The sequence below is a fragment of the Cervus elaphus genome, chromosome 17, assembly GCF_910594005.1.
Source record: "Cervus elaphus chromosome 17, mCerEla1.1, whole genome shotgun sequence".
NCBI classification, from domain to species: Eukaryota; Metazoa; Chordata; class Mammalia; order Artiodactyla; family Cervidae; genus Cervus; species Cervus elaphus.
The window spans coordinates 31,054,006-31,074,630 of record NC_057831.1 but is presented as its reverse complement, the minus strand read 5'-3'; the positions used below and the strand labels follow the sequence as shown (position 1 = coordinate 31,074,630).

Genomic DNA, 20,625 nt, shown 5'->3' with positions numbered 1-20,625 from the left:
ATTATTCTGTGAATGCTTGCTTTGTGGAAGACTGAAAATACTAACAACAATTTATTGTCATTTTGCTCTTTTACCTGCTATAAAATATATGTAAGGTTTCTGAATTTTTTTTTCCTATTGAAAACCTGCCATTAGGGATTAGTAAACCTGCCATTAGGGATTAGTAAATCATTCTGTCTGATTATTTTGTGACATTCATGTGGAGAGTGAGGAGGCATTGAAATTTGTGTTTGCAGACTGAAAGTTTTCATACTGCAAAGGAAAGTTTCTGTATTCTTTTTCAAGGTTAGTCTTTCTGAAGAATTTATTCTTATGTAGTTTGGATGTCATTCAGTCAAAATATGGATGAGCCAAATTAACATTTTGATACTTTGTAACTGAGATGCATTTTAACATCCTTCCACCAGAAATAACTAGTGAAATAGTACTAAAACCAGGTAAGTGTATAGGTAAGGTCGTAGCACAGAAGACGGAAGAGAAGTGGTCAGTTGGATCCTATGATGCGACTAAGTGAAATTAGGAATGCACCCCCAAAAGACAAGACTGTGTGACTCCACCTGTGTGAGGTATCTACAGTGGTCAAATTCACAGAAACAGAAATAGAATGGTGGCTATCAGGAGCTAGGGGGAAGTGGGGAAAGGGAACTTGTTATTTAGTGGATATATAGTTTCAGATTTATAAGATGAAAAAGCTATGGAGCTCTGGAAATCTGTTTCACAATAGTAGCTATACCTCACATTACTAAACTATACACTTAAAATGGTGAAGGTGGTAGGGTTTTTTCTTTTTTTTTTTTTTACAATTGAAGTGTAGTTGACTCACAGTGTTGTGTTTCAGGTGTACAGCAAAGTGATTCAATTATTCTTTTTCAGGTTATTTTCCGTCATAGCTAGGACAGTAAATTTTATGTTGGTTCTTTTTACCACAATAAAAAGAAAGTGAGGAATGCAAATTGTCAATTGCATTTAGCCACAGAGAGGTCATTCAGGACCTCAGCAAAAATATGATTTTCTAGCGGTTGGAGAGTGAGCCCACTTGAGGCAGTGGAAGAGGGGCAGGCAGGTAAGGAAGTGGAGACTATGTAAGTAAACTTATTTCATTGTGTTTGGATGTTAAGGTACATGGGGGAAATAGAAGATGAAGGTGTTTTCGTTGTTATTGTTGTTTTAAAAGAAACTATAGCATTTTTGAATGGGGATGCAAAGCCTGCAGGAGACAAATAGAAAATGTGAGAGAAGTTGATTGAGACTGCTGTGAAAAGGGGAGGAGCTAGAGTCTACAGCATAAGGAATTAGCAATTTGAGAGTTGTCAGGACTGGTGGATAGAGTTCCTCTGGCTGCTCCTACAGGGATGGTCAGGTTGGTAAGTTAATGAGATGGGCAACCTCACTCCTGCTTTGCCCGAGCAGACGGTTTACATGGGTCCCCACTGAAAAGCGTAGAAAGGCCCAGTGCAGAGATTATACAAAGAAAGGCACAATTGCAGAGAAAGATAATGCACAAATAGCTCTTTGTTCATTTTCCCTGAGAAAAGCAGGCCAAAAGTCTGCAAGCCCAACTCTCCAGACATATCTGGGAAGTGTTCATACCTCTCTCTAGTGAGAAATGAAAACTGACTTAACATAACAGACCGAGCAGAAAGTCTTGCTGCTTCAGAGATGCTATTAATTAGAGCTTCTTCCAACTCTAAAAAGAATATATATTGGGGAATGACAAAATGAGTATAGATATTGATGTGTGTTCATATTAAATGAGGTAGTTTAAAATTTTCTTAAGTCTATTATTTTCAGACATTGGCTAAGCAAAGGAATAGGTAATCAGTGTTTGTAAATGTGGGAAACCTCCCAAGTGCATTTGTTTGGAAACTTGAGAAATCTGGCTTTAAAGGGTATTTTATGAGTTACATGAACTTTATTTTCAAATGGTATTCATTTTTCCAGTCAACAGAGTTTGTGGAGGTGTTGGAAAACTCAACTCCTTCAATTCACTCTTTTTTTCTTACCTGTCCTCATTATGTATTATATACTAATTATGTTATATAATACATACATTATGTATCAATATATAGGTGTTGATCATTATTTTTTCTAGGATATTGATAATTCTTTATGTTTTAAAGGACATTTTGAAAGGTTTTTTTGAGTTCTAGTCATTTCTTTGAGGTTGTTCTTGTATCAATTCTTAAACAGTAACACCTGTTTCACCTGAATTGGGAAACAGTTTCTAGAAGGTACAAGATATATTATGTGGGAAAAAAATGCATATATAGTGAGTTTGTACTTGAAAACAATAAATTTCTCCAATGCATTTATTCAACAAATACTTATTTGTTGTTTACTATGTTGTAAGCACTTTGTTTTACTTATACCAGTGAACATATCTGTCCTTGACCTCAAGGAGCTTCTAATCTAGTGAGGGAGTCCAAATTCAAACAAATAACCACACAGATTGCATAATTAATATAATAACAAGTTATGTGAAGCAAAAGTACAGGGTGGTATAAAACCATATGACACAGGCAGCATTTAGGCAATTTGGGAAATTAGGGAGGCCTCCCTGAGGAGGTGACATTTAAACTGAGGCCAGAAGGATACTTAAGAATTAATGCAATGAAGGTGTGGCAGAGAGCTGGGTATAGAAAGTGAGATGTAATAGACTGTGCGGAGGCCTTGAGATGGGAAGAAGGTTGGCCTGTTTAAGAAGAGATGAAAGACCGCTGGACTGGAGCAAGCCAGACAGAGAGAAAGCTCTATAAGAAAGGCTGGTGAGTAGGGAGCCTAGGATTACAGCTATCCATAGAGCAGTGCTGGCAGCACCTGAGAACCAGACAGGATCAGATGTATGTTTTTAAAAGTTCACTCTGGTAGCTGTGTGGAGAGATTATTCTCTGTGACAGGGAGTCAACAAACCTTTTCTGTAAAAAATGAGATAGTAAATATACTAGATTTTGTGAGTCATGTGGGTCTGTTGCAGCTACCCAGCTCTCCATGTTTTATGGAAGTAGCCATAGATGTTATGGAAGTAGCCATAGACGTTATGTAAGTAACTGAACCTGGTTGTGTTCTATAAAACTTATTTATAGATGCTGACATTTGAATTTCATATAGATTTTACGTGTTGTGAAATAGTCTTTTTTATTTTTTAAATCATTTAAAGATACGAAAGCCATTGTTAATTCCCAGGCCTTGTGAAGCTAGGAGGCAGGCAGACTTTGACCTGGGAGCTGTGGTTTGCTGACCCCTGTTATAGCGCTTATTTTATTTGTCTAACTTTTTTTTTTACTCTGCCTCTTAAATGATGTTTACTTCTACCTTGACATTTTTCTTAAGTTATCTACACTTTTTTTCAACACTCTGGTAAAGGTATGACCAGTACTAAATTAAAAAATGGGACTATAACCTCTTCTATTTCTTTATCTTAGTGTTACATTTTCCATTTGAAAATCAATAGATATGACTGACCCATTCTACTTTTTTTCAGAGGCTTTTAAAAAAATGAATAATTTTTTGTTTTTCCTGTTTATTTTTTTTCCCCAAAGTGTTACACTTGGTGCTTTCTTCTTTCAGACCTCACACCGAATTTTTTCATCTTCTTTTTACCTGGTAATGCTCTTAAATTTAATTCTGACATTTGAAAGAAAAAATGGTAGAGGCATCAGGAAAACAAAATGCATCATATTCAAACAACACAATTGCTTGCAAAGGTTTGTTTCTGATTAGATAAAATAGTTTCTTTACATCAAGGTAAACAACATCCGTATTATTTCAGATCTGCAAATAGTTATTCTGACTTGAAGGGAAATTCCTAGTTGCTTTTGTATATTGTGCTATTCAGCCCCACAGGATGCTGGAAAGCATAAGGTTTTGGAAAGAGTACATACAGACTTGGTTCAACATCCATCTGAGCCTTACTAAGTATATGATATGATATGTTATTGGGCAACTTAATTAATTTCTTGGAGCTTAAGTTTCTCTGAAGCGTGCACAATGCATAGTCAGTGATGGAAAATCCCACCCACCTTTTTTCCCCCTGTAAGCATGATAGTTTATCACATAAAAGTTGCTATGTTAAAAAACAGTCTATATTTGGTGATTGTGAGGGTGTTTGGTGTTAGTTTTAACCTTCTGCAGATACAAAGTTTAAAAAAAAATCTAGCGGTATTCCAAAATGGAACCAATGTTCTTTTAAGGTAGTATGCATGATTAATGTCTGTACTTTTCATTAATATTTCCTCTGCCTTGTTTATTTTACTTCTGAAAACTCAGGTTTGACAGTTCTCTGGAAGACCTACCTCAGAGTGGACCTCACCCACCTACAACTGCTCAGGTTTTACATATTGGTGGCCAAGTAGCCACACTTTCTAAAGTAACTACGTATTCTAGGTAGAGTTTTTTCCTCTTGTCTGTCTAAATTTTAATGCTGGTGGTGATAGGTACTAAAACTGTTTGACTATTAATAAAAAGGAAAAACTGATCATAGATTACAGAACTGACATCGCTAATATATAGACAGAGCTTGGCACTCAGCCTTGGTGGAACACTGCTTTACACTACTTTTAAATTTTTCATTTTTTGTTTTGATTCTGAGTTCTAATTTAGAGTCAGGAAATCTGTGCCTTTTCTCTATTCACTGTGATTTGGAACGTCATCTTTCTTGAGTTTGTCATAAGTCTATTGAATTAGAGCATTCCCATCTAAAAAAGAAGTGATAGAGATTTTATGTTCTAGGTGCCCAGATATATTCTAAATGTATTGAGGTTAATTTTCTTAAGATTTTGATGGACTCTGCTCATACTCGATCTTTTTATACTATCATTTTTGATACAGTATGATGAAAGAAATTCATTATAGCTTCCTTTTCTTCTTACAGAAGAAGGATAATTTACCTGATTTATTTTTTTAGCTGACTTTTTTTGTAGACTTAAGCGTCTTGTCATTATTTGCCATTATTTCCCTCAAATAGAAGCCATTGTCTCAAAGATGCAGAGTAATCGAAAAACTCAAAGTTGAGTCAGTTGGTAACTTTATTCTTCCACTTTGTATGATACTCATATTCCTCTGCTCTGCTGCTTATCGCATTTTTCTTTTCTTTTTCTCAGACCCCATTTTTCTTTTCTAGCCATTCAGAACAGTTAAAACGTATCTACACAGTTCACTTAAATTATAGACTTATCAAAAATTATACTTAAGCAATTCTCTCTCTGTGTGTACATATATATATACGTATATATATATATAAATGGCTTACCACTGTTTTCTTAATTTGTCTTCTGATGGTTTGTAAAATTATAGCCAGTGGAACTAGGAATAATGAATTATCAAATTCTTCTAGATGGGAGAAGAGGAGTAGGGAGAAGAGACTTATATCAACCCTCACAGTTTTAGGCATCTGAGCTCTTATTCGCTTGAGTTGAGTTTGATACATAAGTATGTTGTGTTAGAGGTGGCCATTGTCACCAGTTTTGGAAAAGGCAATCATAGTAGTGAGGATATTCATTAAGAACTTATATGCGTAAAGAAGAGAGGCATAGATTTCATCCCATGCATTTTAAACTTTCTTTTTACCTAATAAAAACAAGAAGTTCTCAATTCCAGCCTGATAACCAGATTTGAGAGGAGGGCATGGCAACCCACTCCAGTATTCTTGCTTGGAGAATCGCCATGGACAGAGGAGCCTGGAGGGCTACATACAGTCCATGGGGTCGCAAAGAGTCGGGACACTACTGAGAAACTAAGCAACAGCAGCAACCAGATTTGAAAATCATTACAGTCCTAACGACGCAGTGTTAATTCCTATCTAGATATATGAGCTTTTCTAAAAGACCAAAGGACACTATTATTTTAAATAATTGGAATTTTGAAGGTAAAATTTCATAGCAGCATTTTTGAATCTTTACAGAGCTAACTGAGAATAGAAATACAGAGCATCATTAGAGAAGGTGATCTTTTAATAAACTGTAACTACTGTTTATTTCTGCAAAGGTGTTTGCCCTCCCCAAATAGTTTTACTCTCAATATTTAAAAGTTATTTCTTGTCTGTATTAATATGTATTGTGGCTTCTTAATAAGCAGCCGATTGTACCTGCTTCTCTTGAAAACTTGAGTCTCATTAAAATGTCAGGCTCTGGGTGTATATCATCTCTACATTCTCATTATGTAGAAACTTTTTGGAAAAGTTGGCATAACCTTCTTTCTTTTTCTGCTTACTGAAATTCACACTTCATGTTTGAATTTATTTTCTACTTAGTTGTTGACAAAGAAAAAGAAAGGAAGTTGTTGACAAATCAGTCTTCAAATGTGTATTGTTATATGATACTGATTTCACTTTAAGTAGGATTAGAGACTGTGAGCTTAAAAACATTCAAAAATGTTTGTATAGTATTTAAACCAGTTTTATGGAGGATTATGTATCAGAGTTTAATTTCTGAGAGAAATCATAGTAACAGTAAATAAAGGATCTGAGCTGCTTTAACACTTGTGACATGTCCCGCCTTTAAAAGTCTAAGTATTAACACAGCATGGTTGCTGTCTTACCTTTATTATGCTACGCCTTCTCACTTTCCTTTTTGTTCCTCTTCTCTGTTTTTCTACTGACCAACTTAAGCAGCTCCACAAGAAATGTGGCAACAAGCTCTTTGGAAGCTTTTCGAAACTTGTCTACCTTGTCTTCTCCTGCTAGATACAGTGCTGCGGTTCTGAGCAGCGCCGCCGCCACTGTGTCTGCTGTTCTCGCCGCAAAAACCAGGTAGAAACACATGTACAGTGTGCCTCTGATGTGAGCCCAGCGCCCTTCACTGTCTTACAGCTCACCTCTGAGAAAGCATGCCCGTTTGAATCAGCCACAGCCCTGTTACGGGACCGTAATTGTATTGGGACATTTTTTCTAGGTTGTGGCTAGATCCCACAGAGTTTTTTTTACTGATTTTTCCTGAAATAATCCTTTTGTCTCTTTCCATTACCACCATTTATCTGCGATACTTCTCAGTTGCGTGGATTGTTGCATGTTGTGTGCCTATTGACTTTTGAGTTTTTATCATTTTAAATTTTTATGAAACAGAATTCTGAAACAGAATCAAGCATAAATAGATATTTTAGGTTTTTGTTGGTTTTACCTTTTCGCACACGCTGGTTGTGTTTGAAGTTGATCTAAAGCCTAACTATTCTAATGTCCATCCATCCCATAGAAAGAGTAAACCTTTTTATTGTTGTAGGGTTCTGTTTTTACATAATTTCTAGTAGTTTTTATAGCTTTCGATGCTTTCCAAAAGATTGCCTTGATCAACTTTGATGAAAATTTACTCAATTCTGTATTAATGAGTAGAATAACATGATAGACGCTTCATCCTCTTTCTGCTGCTTTGTTCTGTTTCTGTCCCTATCTCTCTCTCTCTTTGGGAATGTTTCAAATCATAAACTATAAAAACTACATACTTCTTGCTATCAGTAGTGTGATTTTTCGGCTTAAAACTCTTTCTGAATGCTCACCAGGCTCTCCAGTCCTGAAAAATATCACTCACTCCTGGATGCACTTTGCATCAGCCCTGTATCCAAGCCTTTAGCTTTTTCATATCTCCAGCCCTTGAGGAAATCAACTGGCTCTGTCCATGTTAAGAAAACCAGGTACGGGGGGGAGTGGATGTCATAAGGGGGGGCTTGCTGTCAAAGGTACTACTTTCTCTGACACTGAAGCACTGTATTAACAGCCCAAATGAGAAAATCCTAGAGCTGATTTGTGTCCAGTTTTAAATTAACTGTAATTTCAATGCAGCGATAATGCACGAGCACATTATTTTGTATGATTATTAACTTTTAATCCTTTGTGACATCTCTTATTAGCACGCTTGATATTTGGTATGAAATAAGACCCTGTTTTTTATTGCATGGATATTGCTATATGAGAAGAATTGTTTAATAAAACATACCTTTATACTGTTCAAAAAAAAGGAAAAAATAATAAACTAGTTGCTGTTGATTGGTTGCTATCTTATAGTTCTTATATATGAGAGTTTTACTTTGGCAGACAACTTAATTTTCACCATATTTGGGAAATGCTAAAATGCAAAAGTGAATTTTTCTCCCAGACTTAACAATTATGCTAAAAATTATTAGGTATAACGTAAAAATAAAAAATCCCAAATGTTTCCTAAAGGTATAATCTTAATGAAATGACTATATTATTTCTGAAAGAACATAAAATTAATGGCAAAGAGCATACTGTAATTCGTAAAAGCCTGATGTGACACAGGCTGCCTATTGATCATATGTTTGTGTCCTACCCACAGTTAACGGATGTGCTCAATATACTTAATTACAGACATCCCTTGGAGATATTACAGGTTTGGTTCCAGACCACTGCCATAAAGTAAAGAGTGCAATAAAACAAATCACAAATTTTTTGGTTTTCCAGTGCATATAAAAGTTATATTTACCCTATTATTGTATTCTGTTAAGTGTACAATAGCATTATGTCTAAAAAATTAATGTATATACCTTAATTTAAAACTGCGTTATTGCTTAAAGATGCTGACCATTATCGGAACCTTCAGAGAGTCATAATCTTTTTGCAATAGTAATACCAAAGATCACAGATCACTATAACAAATGTAATAATAATGAAAAATTCTGAAATCTTGTGAGGGTTACCAAAATATGACACAAAGTGGGCAGCAAATGCATTTGGAAAAATGGTGCTAATAGACTTGCTTGATGCAAGGTTGCCACAAACCTTCAGTTTGTGAAAAGAAACATAATATGTATGAAGCACAGTAAAGTGCAATTAAATAAGCTGTGTCAGTGTAACTCTGGATAAATTTTAAGGGAGACGTTTGAACAGGGGGAAGACATGTCATTGTACATTTTGCTCTAAGGAAAAAAAATACCCAAAATTATTTGTGGAATTGTAATCATTAAATGAGCAGAAATATAACACTGTTAGGGCTAAGTCTATACAAAGACAGGTGCTGACTACCCTTGGAATAAAAATTCCCTTGAGAACACAATAGAGTCTCTAAATCCTCTGTTGCTTTCTTTCTTTCTTTCTTTCTTTCTTTCTTTCTTTCCTTTTAACTAAATGGCTTATGGTATGTTTTGGCTGACATCAGATGGAGATGGGATGGGGAAAAGCATTGGTTATGAGAAAATACCCCGTTTCTCCATTTGTGCCATGCTCATTCAGCTTCTGATTTTTTATTCCAGTAACTTATTTTGTTCTCACTGTTGAATAGAAAAAGAACAACATAAAAATCCTTGTATACCTTGTTTGAAGAATTAATGTTTTTCATTTATCATTGTAAAACTGAGAACAGTTTTATAACTTTTTGGTATGTAGTTGTTACGTGGTAAGTCAGTCTGTTTTTAAGCAGAAAAAGTTACTCTAAAAAAAATGCATCCCTGATTTCCTTTCAAATCAGGCTCCTTATTGTTTAAATGAACTTTTTGTTTTTTAAAAAAGGTGTACCTGCAGTTATGAATGGACGGTTTGTCCATGGACCTACTTCTAGAGGAAGTGTTAGTAGTAATTTTCATTACTTTTTATTAACAGTTGTAGACACAAGCTAAATATGTTTGATATCCAGAGAAGGAAAATGGTTCTTGACAAGGTGAGCTAGCTGGTATTCTGCAAAGCAAGAGTTTTCTGAAGAGACCTTGCCACCTCAGTGAGAAGTGTACTAGAAAGAGCAGTTCGGATATTTTAGCTCTGATTTTTGCTTTTGTTTAACAGTAGTCTTTAAAACAGAGGTCTGTATAGTCAAAGCTATGGCTTTTCCAGTAGTCATGTATGGATGTGAGAGTTGGACCATAAAGAAGGCTGAACGCTGAAGGATTGATGCTTTAGAACTGTGGTGTTGGAGAAGACTCTTGAGAGTCCCTTGGACTGGAAGGAAATCAAACCAGTCCATCCTAAAGGAAATCAATCCTGAATATTCATTGGAAGGACTGATGCTGAAGCTGAAGCTCCAACACTTTGGGCACCTGATGTGAAGAGCTGACTCATTGGAAAAGACCCTGATGCTGGGAAAGATTGAAGGCAGGAGGAGAAGGAGAGGACAGAGGACAGGATGGTTGGATGGCATCACCAACTCAATGGACATGAGTCTGAGCAAGCTCCGGGAGATGGTGAAGGACAGGGAAGCCTGGAGTACTGTAGTCCATGGGTTTGCAAAGGGTCAGACACAAGTGAGCGACTAAACAGCAACAAATCTTTAAAATTATAATAAAATGTAGTACAACACAAGACTTGTCTTTCCATTATACTATTTATATTTAACATGTTGAATTTTAATACAAAAAGTTGAAGAATTTTGCTTAGCAAAATTCTGGAACAAAAGAGACTCAATGACTGCTCTATATATCTCGATCCTTTTCTAGATTTCTTAAAGAATTAAGAATTCTTAATAGCATTCTTTAAGAATACTTATGATCTTCCAGAAATATTCCTTTCTTACCACTTCAGAATGTGTGTATCCGTATATCAATTTTTGTAAGATTTTAGCTAAAAACTGCTTAGTTTAAACATTGATGTTTAAATCTGTGATGTACAATTGGCTTTTAAAAAATTTAAACATGTAATTATGATAATTAGAATAAAAGTTACCTCAAGATTATTCGTTAAGCAGAGATTCTCTTTTGAAAATAGACTTGAAATTTCCAATTCTTCCCCATCTGCAGCTGAAATTTATTTGTTATAATAGACAAATGTGGGGAAAGAATGTAAATTTAAGATAAATCAGGTTGCTGACACTGAAAATTAACTTCTTCCTTTTTCTTTTGTCCTCATTAGCTCAGTTTTTAAACCTTTGCTCTATCAGTATACATTTTTCTCCATTTTAAGGTTTTGAAATATGAAACAGAATCTTTGGTATTCTTGAGATGGAAGTCATATTAATTTTAACATTTCATTTCAGTGCTTGTTTATTTGGCAGACTAGTGAAAATGACCATGTTTGATGCTGAGCTTGGTATTAGTCAACATTGCTAATGGATTTGCTCTGGTTTTCTTACTAGGATCTTTTAGAAAGCAGTTTAATTTTGTTTAGAATTTAGGTATACCTTAAACCATTTAAGTTTAGAAAAAATGTATGAGTCATGATTTTAGAATATACCAATCTAAGTGTTCATGACTATTATATTAATAAATTAGTCATTAGTTTGAAATATTTTGCTGTTAGTGACTATTGCATTTTCCCCATTTTCCCCAAATGTAGAATTATATAGCCAATGGCTTTATTAATTTTTTAATCTGTGTATAATGTTCATATATTTCTTTAAGTAGAAAGTAATAGTTAAAAATTAGAAAAAAAAAAGATGTTTGATTTTTAGGGGCTTGGACATCATACATTTCAACATGATTGTCTAGATAAAACAATTTTCTCCCATTACTACATTAAATATTTTCAGTTAATAGAGATCTATTCCCCTAGAGATGTTTCAGCTCTGTTGATCAATCCTGATATAAATAGAACTTCCTTGCTTATAACTTAGATTTTTATAGATTCTTTATAATCTGCACATCCTTTGTATCTAAAGAGTACTGTTTAAGATTTAAACATCTTAGAGTCTTTGGGAGAAAATATATACAGAACTGTGTACAAAGGTTACAATAAAAAATGAAAACATTTTTTGCTTATGAGATACTGTGTGTCATTTAAAATTGAGTTGAGGAGGCAAGATTGTACCTGACCTCAAAATCCTGGATCAGAACTATCTACAAACTACATTTAGAAGCAGAATTGCTAGTGCAGATGAAGGATGTTTATTTGCTAGATGTACTTATCTCTCGATATCTGAGCTGCATATTACAGGATATAGCATTTCTGGAGCACACGCTCTGTGCTCAGCAGTCTGTTCAGTACTTGATGTGTGTTACATGTGTTATCTCATTGTATTTCATTTAATCCTAGCAATAACCTTGGAATAACAGTAGTATTTTTTTTGAAGTAGGTTGAGTCAGTGTTTCAGGTATACAATATAAGTGAATCACTTTACTGTATGCCTGAAACAGTGTAAGTCAACAATATTATATTTTCCATATTCTTTTCCACTACAGGTTATTACAAGATATTGAGTGTAGTTCTCTGTACTATACAATAGGCCCTTGTTTATCTATTTTATATACAGTAGTAGGTATCTGTTAATCCCAAATTTCTAATTTATCCCCCCTTTCCCCTTTCATAACCCATAAGTTTGTTTTCTGTGTCTGTGGGTCTGCTTCTGTCTTGTAAATAAGTTCATTTGTGTGTTTTTCTTTTTTTAGTCCACATGTGAGTGATGGCATGTGATATTTGTCTTTCTCTGTGTGACTCAGTATATAATTTCTAGGTCTATCCTTGTTGCTGTAAATGGCGTTATTTTGTTCTTTTATGGCTAATATCCCATTGTATATATGTACCACATCTTCTTTATCCATGGGAATGCATTCTGTTGATGGACACTTAGGTTGCTTCCATGTTTTGGCTGTTATAAATAGTGCTGCTATAAACACTGGGGTGTGTGTATCTTTTTGAATTAGAGTTTTTGTAAAATAAATATTCTGTCCACCACAAATCTTTTAAAAGGTACTTAATGCTTAAATTTGGTCTCCATTAATATTCTTTACTGTGTCTTTACTGATAATTGTGTTCAGCACTGCCATTAAGTAAAGCAACTGTCTTTCATTTCTTATTTATGATAAAATTATTAAACTGCTTAAGTTTTTCATGTATTTTTCAACATCAAGCACATTTGAGTTTTCATTAAACTCATTAGAAATAGAAGAAGGTGATGGCTCTGCTACACTTGAATATGAGGGAACAATAATAGGGAATAGTATTTCAAGGTAGTTAAAATAGCTCTAGTATGATTTTTCAAAAGTACCTGTTATCAGAAGTGCCCTAAGCCCACCATCAGGTTTGGATGACTCATGGGAGGGCTTAACAGAACTCAGTCTATAGTAGTGCTCATGATTGAGAGTCATGACAGTGAAAGAATACAAAGCAGAATCAGCACAGAGAAAGATGCATGGGGCCAAGTCGAGAAGAAAGGAGGCTCGAGTTTCCAAACCTCCCCGTGAGGTCACCCATGCTGTGTGGATGCCTGTGGCAAGGAGTTACGATAAGACATGCAAAGTGTTCTCTGCCAGAGAAGCTATTTAGAAACTAAGTACCTGAGACGGGTTTCGTTGGGGCTCATCTCGTAGGCATGCTGTGCCTCATTTGTACCCAACCTCCAACTTGCAGGAGGGCAGCCGGTGTTTATCATAAACCACACTGTTGATACGGCTTAGGTGCAGTGAGCTCTCTTTTTTAGAGAAACTTTTATATGACTGTTTGGAACTGTTGACCAACCAAAGTCCCAAAAGGCAGTCAAAGGGCAGCCTTGAAGCAGCCTTCCTAAGGATAGGTAGCGTCAGCCTGCTGCGTTAGGCTATGCAGGGTTCAAGAGGCATTGGGAAAACTAGGTAATCTTAGTCATTTACAGTAATATAGTGGGCATGATTGCAGTTGAAACTTCAGCCTGACGGTATAATTAAGGGTATTTATTTTGTCTAGCTGTTGATTTCTCATATTGAAGGAATTGAGTTTCTGTGCATAGGATTATTTAGTAAGTGGTAGCTCAGCTTCTGTTGAAAAGCCAGTAGGATGTATTATTGTTGTTGTCATTGTTACCATTTTTATTATACTTCATTTGAGAGAAACTGTTTATAGTATTACATCATTCCAAAAGGGCCTACTTTATAATTTGGACTACCTAGAATTATTTTTTAATGATGATATATAAGTGTAAATAACAAATGACTGGGATGATACAAGCCATATCATCTTCTCTATCAAACTGGAACCAGCGTAAATAAGACCTCCTGTTAAGCAAATAGCTCTGCTTGAGGGAGGACAGTGGCAGACATGTTTCTTGTTTTCTTGTATCATGAACACAGCACTGGATGCTGTGTTAGGCTGCAGATATTGTCTCCTGTTTTCCACTATGTAACACAGTGTCTGGCATGTATTATAGTAGGTGCTTGAGTATTTACTGAATGAGTAACTGAGCGAGTGTGTGAGTGAAACGAGTGACTGGTGAGATGTCAGGGAAACTTAGTTCATGAGATACCAGAAGAGTGTGGTAAAGAAAAGCTGCATATGCCATTTCATACGAATGATCAGGGATTCTCCAATAATTGTTGTATTCTACACGACCCTTCTGGAATGCTGAGATAGAGGAAATTAGCTTCTTATTTAAAAAAACTGGCTGTGTAACTTTTTCAGTGCCTAATTTCTCAGGTTTGGGCTTCCCTGGTGGCTCAGTGGTAGAGAATTTGCCTGCCAATGCAGAAGAGGTGGTTTGATCCCTGGGTCAGGAAGATCCCCTGGAGAAGGAAATGGTAACCCACTCCAGTTCTCTTGCTGGGATAGTCCCATGGGCAGAGGAGTCTGGCAGGTTACATACAGTACACAGAGTTGCAAGAGTCAGACATGGCTTAGCAACCAAACAACAAAAACAACAATTTCTCGGAGTAGACCTTTTAAAGGGAATTTCCAAAGATTAAAAAACAAATGCGACCTGATTGTTTTCCTTTCCTTTTCTTTTTTCTGTTTTAAAGAGAGTCAGTCCCCTGTCATGGTATTAAGAGTTTTCTTTAAAATATCAATTAATCAGTATTTTCGTTTTCCTTAGAGATTTAATAGGTTGAGAAAAGGACAAATCACTACTAAGTTAGATTACTGCCACTTTACCAAAATCGTCTCCTTCTTTTCTCTCCAGCAATGCCCAGGAGCCTTCTCAGCAGTCTGCGCCATCAGCAGCTGCAGCTTGGAGCTCCCCCGAGAGGCCGGGAAGCCCAGGCTCGACCAGACCAGGGGTGGCCGGGCTCACCACTGCTGCTGCCTTCAAGCCTCTGGGGTCCAGTGGGATCAAGTCACCAAGCTGGCAACGGCCCAGCCAAGCAGGTACTTCGCCAAAGAAATCTCTTGCTTTTTTGCATTTAAGTGTAACAATGAAAATGTGTTCTGGGATATATTTCAGCTAGAATTCACTGCTGAAACCCTTCTCAATCATCTAAGATTGACAAAAGACTGGGAAGAGTAGTTGCAGCTATTTTTCCTCTGAAGTGTCTGATTAACATTATGTATGTGTGTGTGTGTGAGACACAGTTGCCACTTGCTATTTATAATTATAGAATTGAGAGTGTTTCCTAGTTTTCCAGATTACCCAGGAAGCATGGGTTGAGTTGTAAATTTGGGGTCTTATTAACAAACTATGTTGTTTGAAGGTTAGCCGTGGACATACATCCTAGTTTTGATCATTTACACAGGATAACAGTGACAGATGCATTTGCTGCTGGAGTCTTTTACTTCCTGTCCTTGGGCTCCATCTGGAAACCTGACTTTACATTCACTTCTATAGATAAATAACTTTAAATAAAGTCACTTAACCTTGACCCTCAGTTTTCTGATCTGCAAAATGGAAGAAGACTAAATACTTCTCCCAACATGAGTGAAGGTTATGCTTATAGGATGAAAGTACTGCTTTAAGATGGGACTACACTTAAATGTTGCTGATCCCACCCTCAGTCTTCATCTCTTGCGCTCTTTACACTCTCCTAGATGATATGTCATCAAGATTCCCTTTACTTCCCAGCCACTGATAATTTACTTCCTATCAGTTGGTAAAGAATCTGCCTGCAGTGCCGGAGACACTGGTTCGATTCCTGGGTCAGAAAGATCCACTCGAGAAGGGACAGGCTTCCCACTCCAGTATTCTTGAGTTTCCCTGTGGCTTAGTTGGTTAAGAGTCTACCTGCAATGCGGGAGACCTGGGATCGATCCCTGGGTTGGAAAGATCCCCTGGAGAAGGGAAAAGCTACCCACTCCAGCATTTTGGCCTAGATAATCACGTGGACTGTATAGTCCTTGGGTCGCAAAGAGTCGGACTTGACCGAGCGACTTTCACTTCACTTCTCCTGAACTTCATACCCTCAACCTTGTTGACCTCCAACAAGGAGGTCACCTTGTTGGAGGTGGCACCTCCAACGCTGTGTGTCTGAGAATACCCTAGCTGTCTTTGGGGATGATCACCAGGCACCAGAGCTAGAGTGGAAGCTTGAGACTCCATTCCCATGCTCTCACAGTAACTAACACCTAATGATTCTACCTCTTACTTAGTATTTCTCAGATTTCTTTTCTCCTCTTTGCGGTCACAGCAACTGCTTTGGTTCAGGCCCTGATCTTTGCAGACAACTAACTAATTTCCCCATCGCCTTCTCACGCTGTAAGTCTGTCTTCCTTACTGCAAGTGATATTTCCAAAATTCATTGGCCCATGTTACTCTCCTGCTGCAGATGCTGGACTGTTTCCCCCTTCCTTCACTAATCATTAAGAGCTTTTCCCTCTGACCTCTACTAACTTCAGTCTCATCTCCTGCTGCTCACACTTCGTAACTGCTCTGGTTTTACTAAAACTGAAGTTACTGAGACTTGCCATGTTAATTTGCTTTTGAAAGTTCAGGCTCCTCTGCAAAGAAGACACTTTTTAAACTTATCCCTTGTATATTTCTAGTCTTCCCTCATCAGTTTTGGGATGGGTATTAATTGAATACACAAGGGGCTGCTTTAAAAAATATGATAACTTTAAAAAAAATAAAAATAAAAATAAAAATTAAAAAAAAAATATGATAACTTTATAACTTTTTATATAAAAATAGGTAATTTATTACTTTTTAGTTGATAAGAGTGGAAAGAATGAATTTTTAATTAGGAATCCATCTTTGTTTTGTATTTTCCATAGCATTTAAATATATTAATGCTAACTTCATTTATTGTAAGTAAATTTTCTTTAAGAAATTACTAATTATTTATGTAGTTAAAATTTATTTCATAGTGTCATTTACATATTTTTGAATTACCATTACTAATTTTTAAAGCTAAAAGTGTTGTGTGGAAGAGAGAGGAAAGGCCATTACACATAACCTAGACTGTTTTGTTTGCTTGTTTATTATTATTACCTCAATTAAAAAAAAATTTTTTTTTAATTTGGCTGAGCTGCCCAGCAGGCGGGATCTTAGTTTCCCAGCCAGGGATCGGGTCTGTGCCCCCTGCAGAGCAAGCGCAGGTCCTAGCAACTTGACTGCCCAGAGGTCCCCTGATGGAGACTATTTTAAACAAAAGGCTATTTTATTACTTTTGAAAACTTAAAAAACTTAGAATAATACCATTAGCAAGACCTGTTTTCTTGGAAAAAATGCTGACACTTCAGCCCTACACATTTTAAATTATTTCCACTTATTTAGAGCTTATCTATAACAATGAAGAATTGCTGTAATTATTTTATGTATGATTAAAATACAAAAAGTAACTTTCACAAAAATTTGGGGGGTATAGTAATTGGAAGCAAACAGGAGAATGTTTCCTAAAAGAGCAAGGAAAAGACTAAATTTCAGAAAGTAGAACTGAAAGGAGGGTATGGACTGTGAAGGGCAGGAAGTTATGTGTACCGCTTTTGGAAATTCAGAAGCTATGGGCAAAATACTACTCAGCCTGTTAGAATAAAAAGAAAATTTCCAATTGATGTCAAACTCCTGGAGGATACACTACAGCAAAATTACCACAAGAGGGCGATAGAATCCTTTTTTCTCTCAATCAAATATAATTTAATAATCAAAACAGGCAAATAAGTATAATCATGATCCACATGGTTAGTATTTAAAATATTAATCCTTTTATAGAAGGTGTAACTGAATTTAATCTGAGCAAAACTATAACAGGATAGAAAACTGTATGTTATATAATATTATAAAGCATTAATTGTTATTAAAAGAAAGTATGTTTTGCCATTGTGCAGTGTTAGTTGAATTACATCTTGATGCTTAAATCAGAAAATATTTGCAGAACTCCTGCTGTTTATCTTGCTTTAGGTACTATACTGGCACTTAGTTTATGTTATGTTAAAGTTACTTATTTTATGTTCAGTTCAGTCGCTCAGTCACGTCCGACTCTTTGCCACCCCATGAACTGCAGCACACCAGGCCTCCCTGTCCATCACCAACTCCCAGAGTCTACCCAAACCCATGTCCATCAAGTCGGTGATACCATCCAACCATCTCATCCTCTGTCGTCCCCTTTTCCTCCTGCCCTCAGTCTTTCCCAGCATCAGGGTCTTTACTTTGTAAAAATTGTAAAATAAATACAAAATTCCTAGCTACTCAAGTTCTTTTATTTTATTCTAACCATAAACCATATTTCAAAACAAAATAAAACAACACCTCAGAAGCTACTCTTAGTCTCTAATAAATAGTTTCAAGGACTTCTTGTGCACATATTTCCCATTTGTTCTTTTGACTTAGAAGGTTGTAAGTGTCGCATTTGGCTGTGTGGACCATGACAAACTGGGAAGCTCTTAGAGAGATGGGAGTACAGACCATCTTCCCTGTCTCCTGAGAAACCTGCATGCAGGCCAGGAAGCAACAGTTAGAACCCTGGATGGAACAACGGATTGGTTCAGGATCAAGCAAGGAGTAGGACAGGGCTGTCTGCTGTCACCCTGGTTGTTGAACCTGTATGCCGAGCACATCATGAGAAATGCTGGGCTGGATAAGTTACAAGATGGAATCACAACAGGTGGGAGAAACATCAACAGCCTCAGATATGCGGATGATACCACTCTTCCCTTGTTGAGGGTGAAGGAGGAGAGGGAAAGAGCTGGCTTAAAACTAGTATCAAAAAAACTAAGATCATGGCATCTGGCCCATTACTGCCTGGCAAATAGAAGGGGAAAGGAGGAAGTAGAGAGTTCCTCTTGGGATGTAAAATCACTGCGGATGGTGACTGCAGCCATGAAATCAGAAGACAGTTGCTTCTTGGCAGGAAAGCAGTGACAAGCCTGGATAGTGTGTTGAAAAGCAGAGACATTACTCTGCCAACTAAGGTCCATATAGTCAAGGCTACGGTCTTCCCAGTGGTATTGTTACAGTTGTGAGAGCTGGACTGTAAAAAAGGCAGAACGCCAAAGAATTGATGCCTTTGAACTGTGACTGGAGAAGACTCCTGAAAGTCCCTTGAACAGCAAGGAGATCAACCCTAAATATTCACTGGAAGGACTGATGCTGAAGCTCCAGTATTGTGGTCATCTGATGTGAACAGCTGACTCATTGGAAAAGTCCCTTATGCTAGAAAAGATGGAGGGCAGAAGGAGAAGAGGGTATCAGAGGATGTGATGGCTGGATGGCATTACCAATGCAGTGAACATAAACTTGGACAAATTCCGGGAGATGGGAGGGACAGGGAGGCCTGGTGTGCTGCGGTCTATGGGGTCTCAAAGAGTCGGACACGATTGGGTGATTGAACAACAAAAGTTGTCGCGTGATGTGTTCTTAATGTTCTTCACAACTGACCTGTAAAAAGGAAAATTTCCACCAAAGGTTGCAAAAGCTTCAGAGGCAAGTCACTGCACTTCTTTGGACTCAGATAAAGCATTAGCAGGTGGCGTTGCTTCTCTCACGCTGAGAACTTCAGGTGTCTTTTTCTTGATGGTTCACAGCTGTGCTCTAGTGTGGGTTAAGAAAAGAGGAAAAGATTTTTTATCCCCCTACCCTCCCACCATCACCAAAGAGTTCCTATCACCAGTGATGTCATTTTAAAATAATTCCTACAATGGGGTAGGAAGGATGGGATCAGAATCATTAAAATGCAGTCTGTGGCCCATTTAGTTGATAATGAAACAGTTTAATGGATCATAGCCAGTATTTTCATTAAAAAATGAAATAGAAAATTTGAGAATATTTTACTAAATGAAGTGTTTTAACATATTATGGGTAGGTATCATGTTATGAAAATGTGGTTTTAGTTTACATATATATGTATGTATGTGTATATGTATGTACTTATTTGTATACAAACATGTATTTTGGATCAGCCGATAAAGTGTACAACAGGAAAAGTGTATTTATTATTTTTTTATAGTTAAGAAAAAGTTTGAAAGTCACTTATTTAAAGAAGTATTTTAGTCATGAGTTTTGAAATGATAACCAAAACGAAAAAAGATTGCTTTGAAAGGGTAATTGAAGTTTTAAGCCTTACTAGTATATTCTGAACCTGTCATGGGTTTCTATAATACCACCTCCATTAACATTCTGACTTTAAATCTTAGATCATTTCACTTGTGGTATAATAGAGCCTGTGTTATCCAGAAGTCTTTCAAGAAGACAGTAAAGCATTAAGTGTTAGTCGCTCAGTCATGTCCGACTCTTTGCGACCCCATGGACTATAGCCCGCCAGGCTCCTCTGTCCATGGAGTTCTCCAGGCAAGAATACCGGAGTGGGTAGCCATTCCCTTCTCCAGGGGATCGTCCCAACCCAGGAATCGAACCTGGATCTTCTGCATTGCAGGCAGATTGTTTACTATCTGAGCCACCAGGGAAGTCCATAAGGTGTTGTTCGCTGAGTTGTGTTTAACTCTTTTTGACCCCATGGACTGTAACCCACCAGGCTCTTCTATCCAGTTGATAAATAGGAACTAGGTGTGTATGTAACAGCATTATGGTTTAGACTGGGTCCTCTTCATTTTCTCAGGCATCTTCTTTAACATACACCACCATATATACACAAGCTTGCCAGTAACTGACAAAGAAATAAATATTTTAGAATGCGAAATGTTAAAGAGTT

At 36.8% G+C, this 20,625-nt stretch overlaps 1 protein-coding gene across 6 annotated transcripts in view; it reads left to right on the top strand.

Moving 5' to 3' along the window:
- Nucleotides 1–20,625, top strand: part of PDLIM5 (PDZ and LIM domain 5) — a 224,052-nt gene that overhangs the window by 159,885 nt on the left and 43,542 nt on the right. For 5 of the 6 annotated variants that reach the window (XM_043871014.1, XM_043871012.1, XM_043871011.1 and 2 more), the window contains one exon: nucleotides 14,733–14,917. In XM_043871014.1, the coding sequence (XP_043726949.1) occupies nucleotides 14,733–14,917 (185 nt within the window). Of the gene's footprint in view, nucleotides 1–4,266; nucleotides 4,384–6,598; nucleotides 6,746–7,488; nucleotides 7,621–14,732; nucleotides 14,918–20,625 lie in introns of all 6 variants that reach the window. The other variant, XM_043871017.1, reaches the window with a different exon arrangement.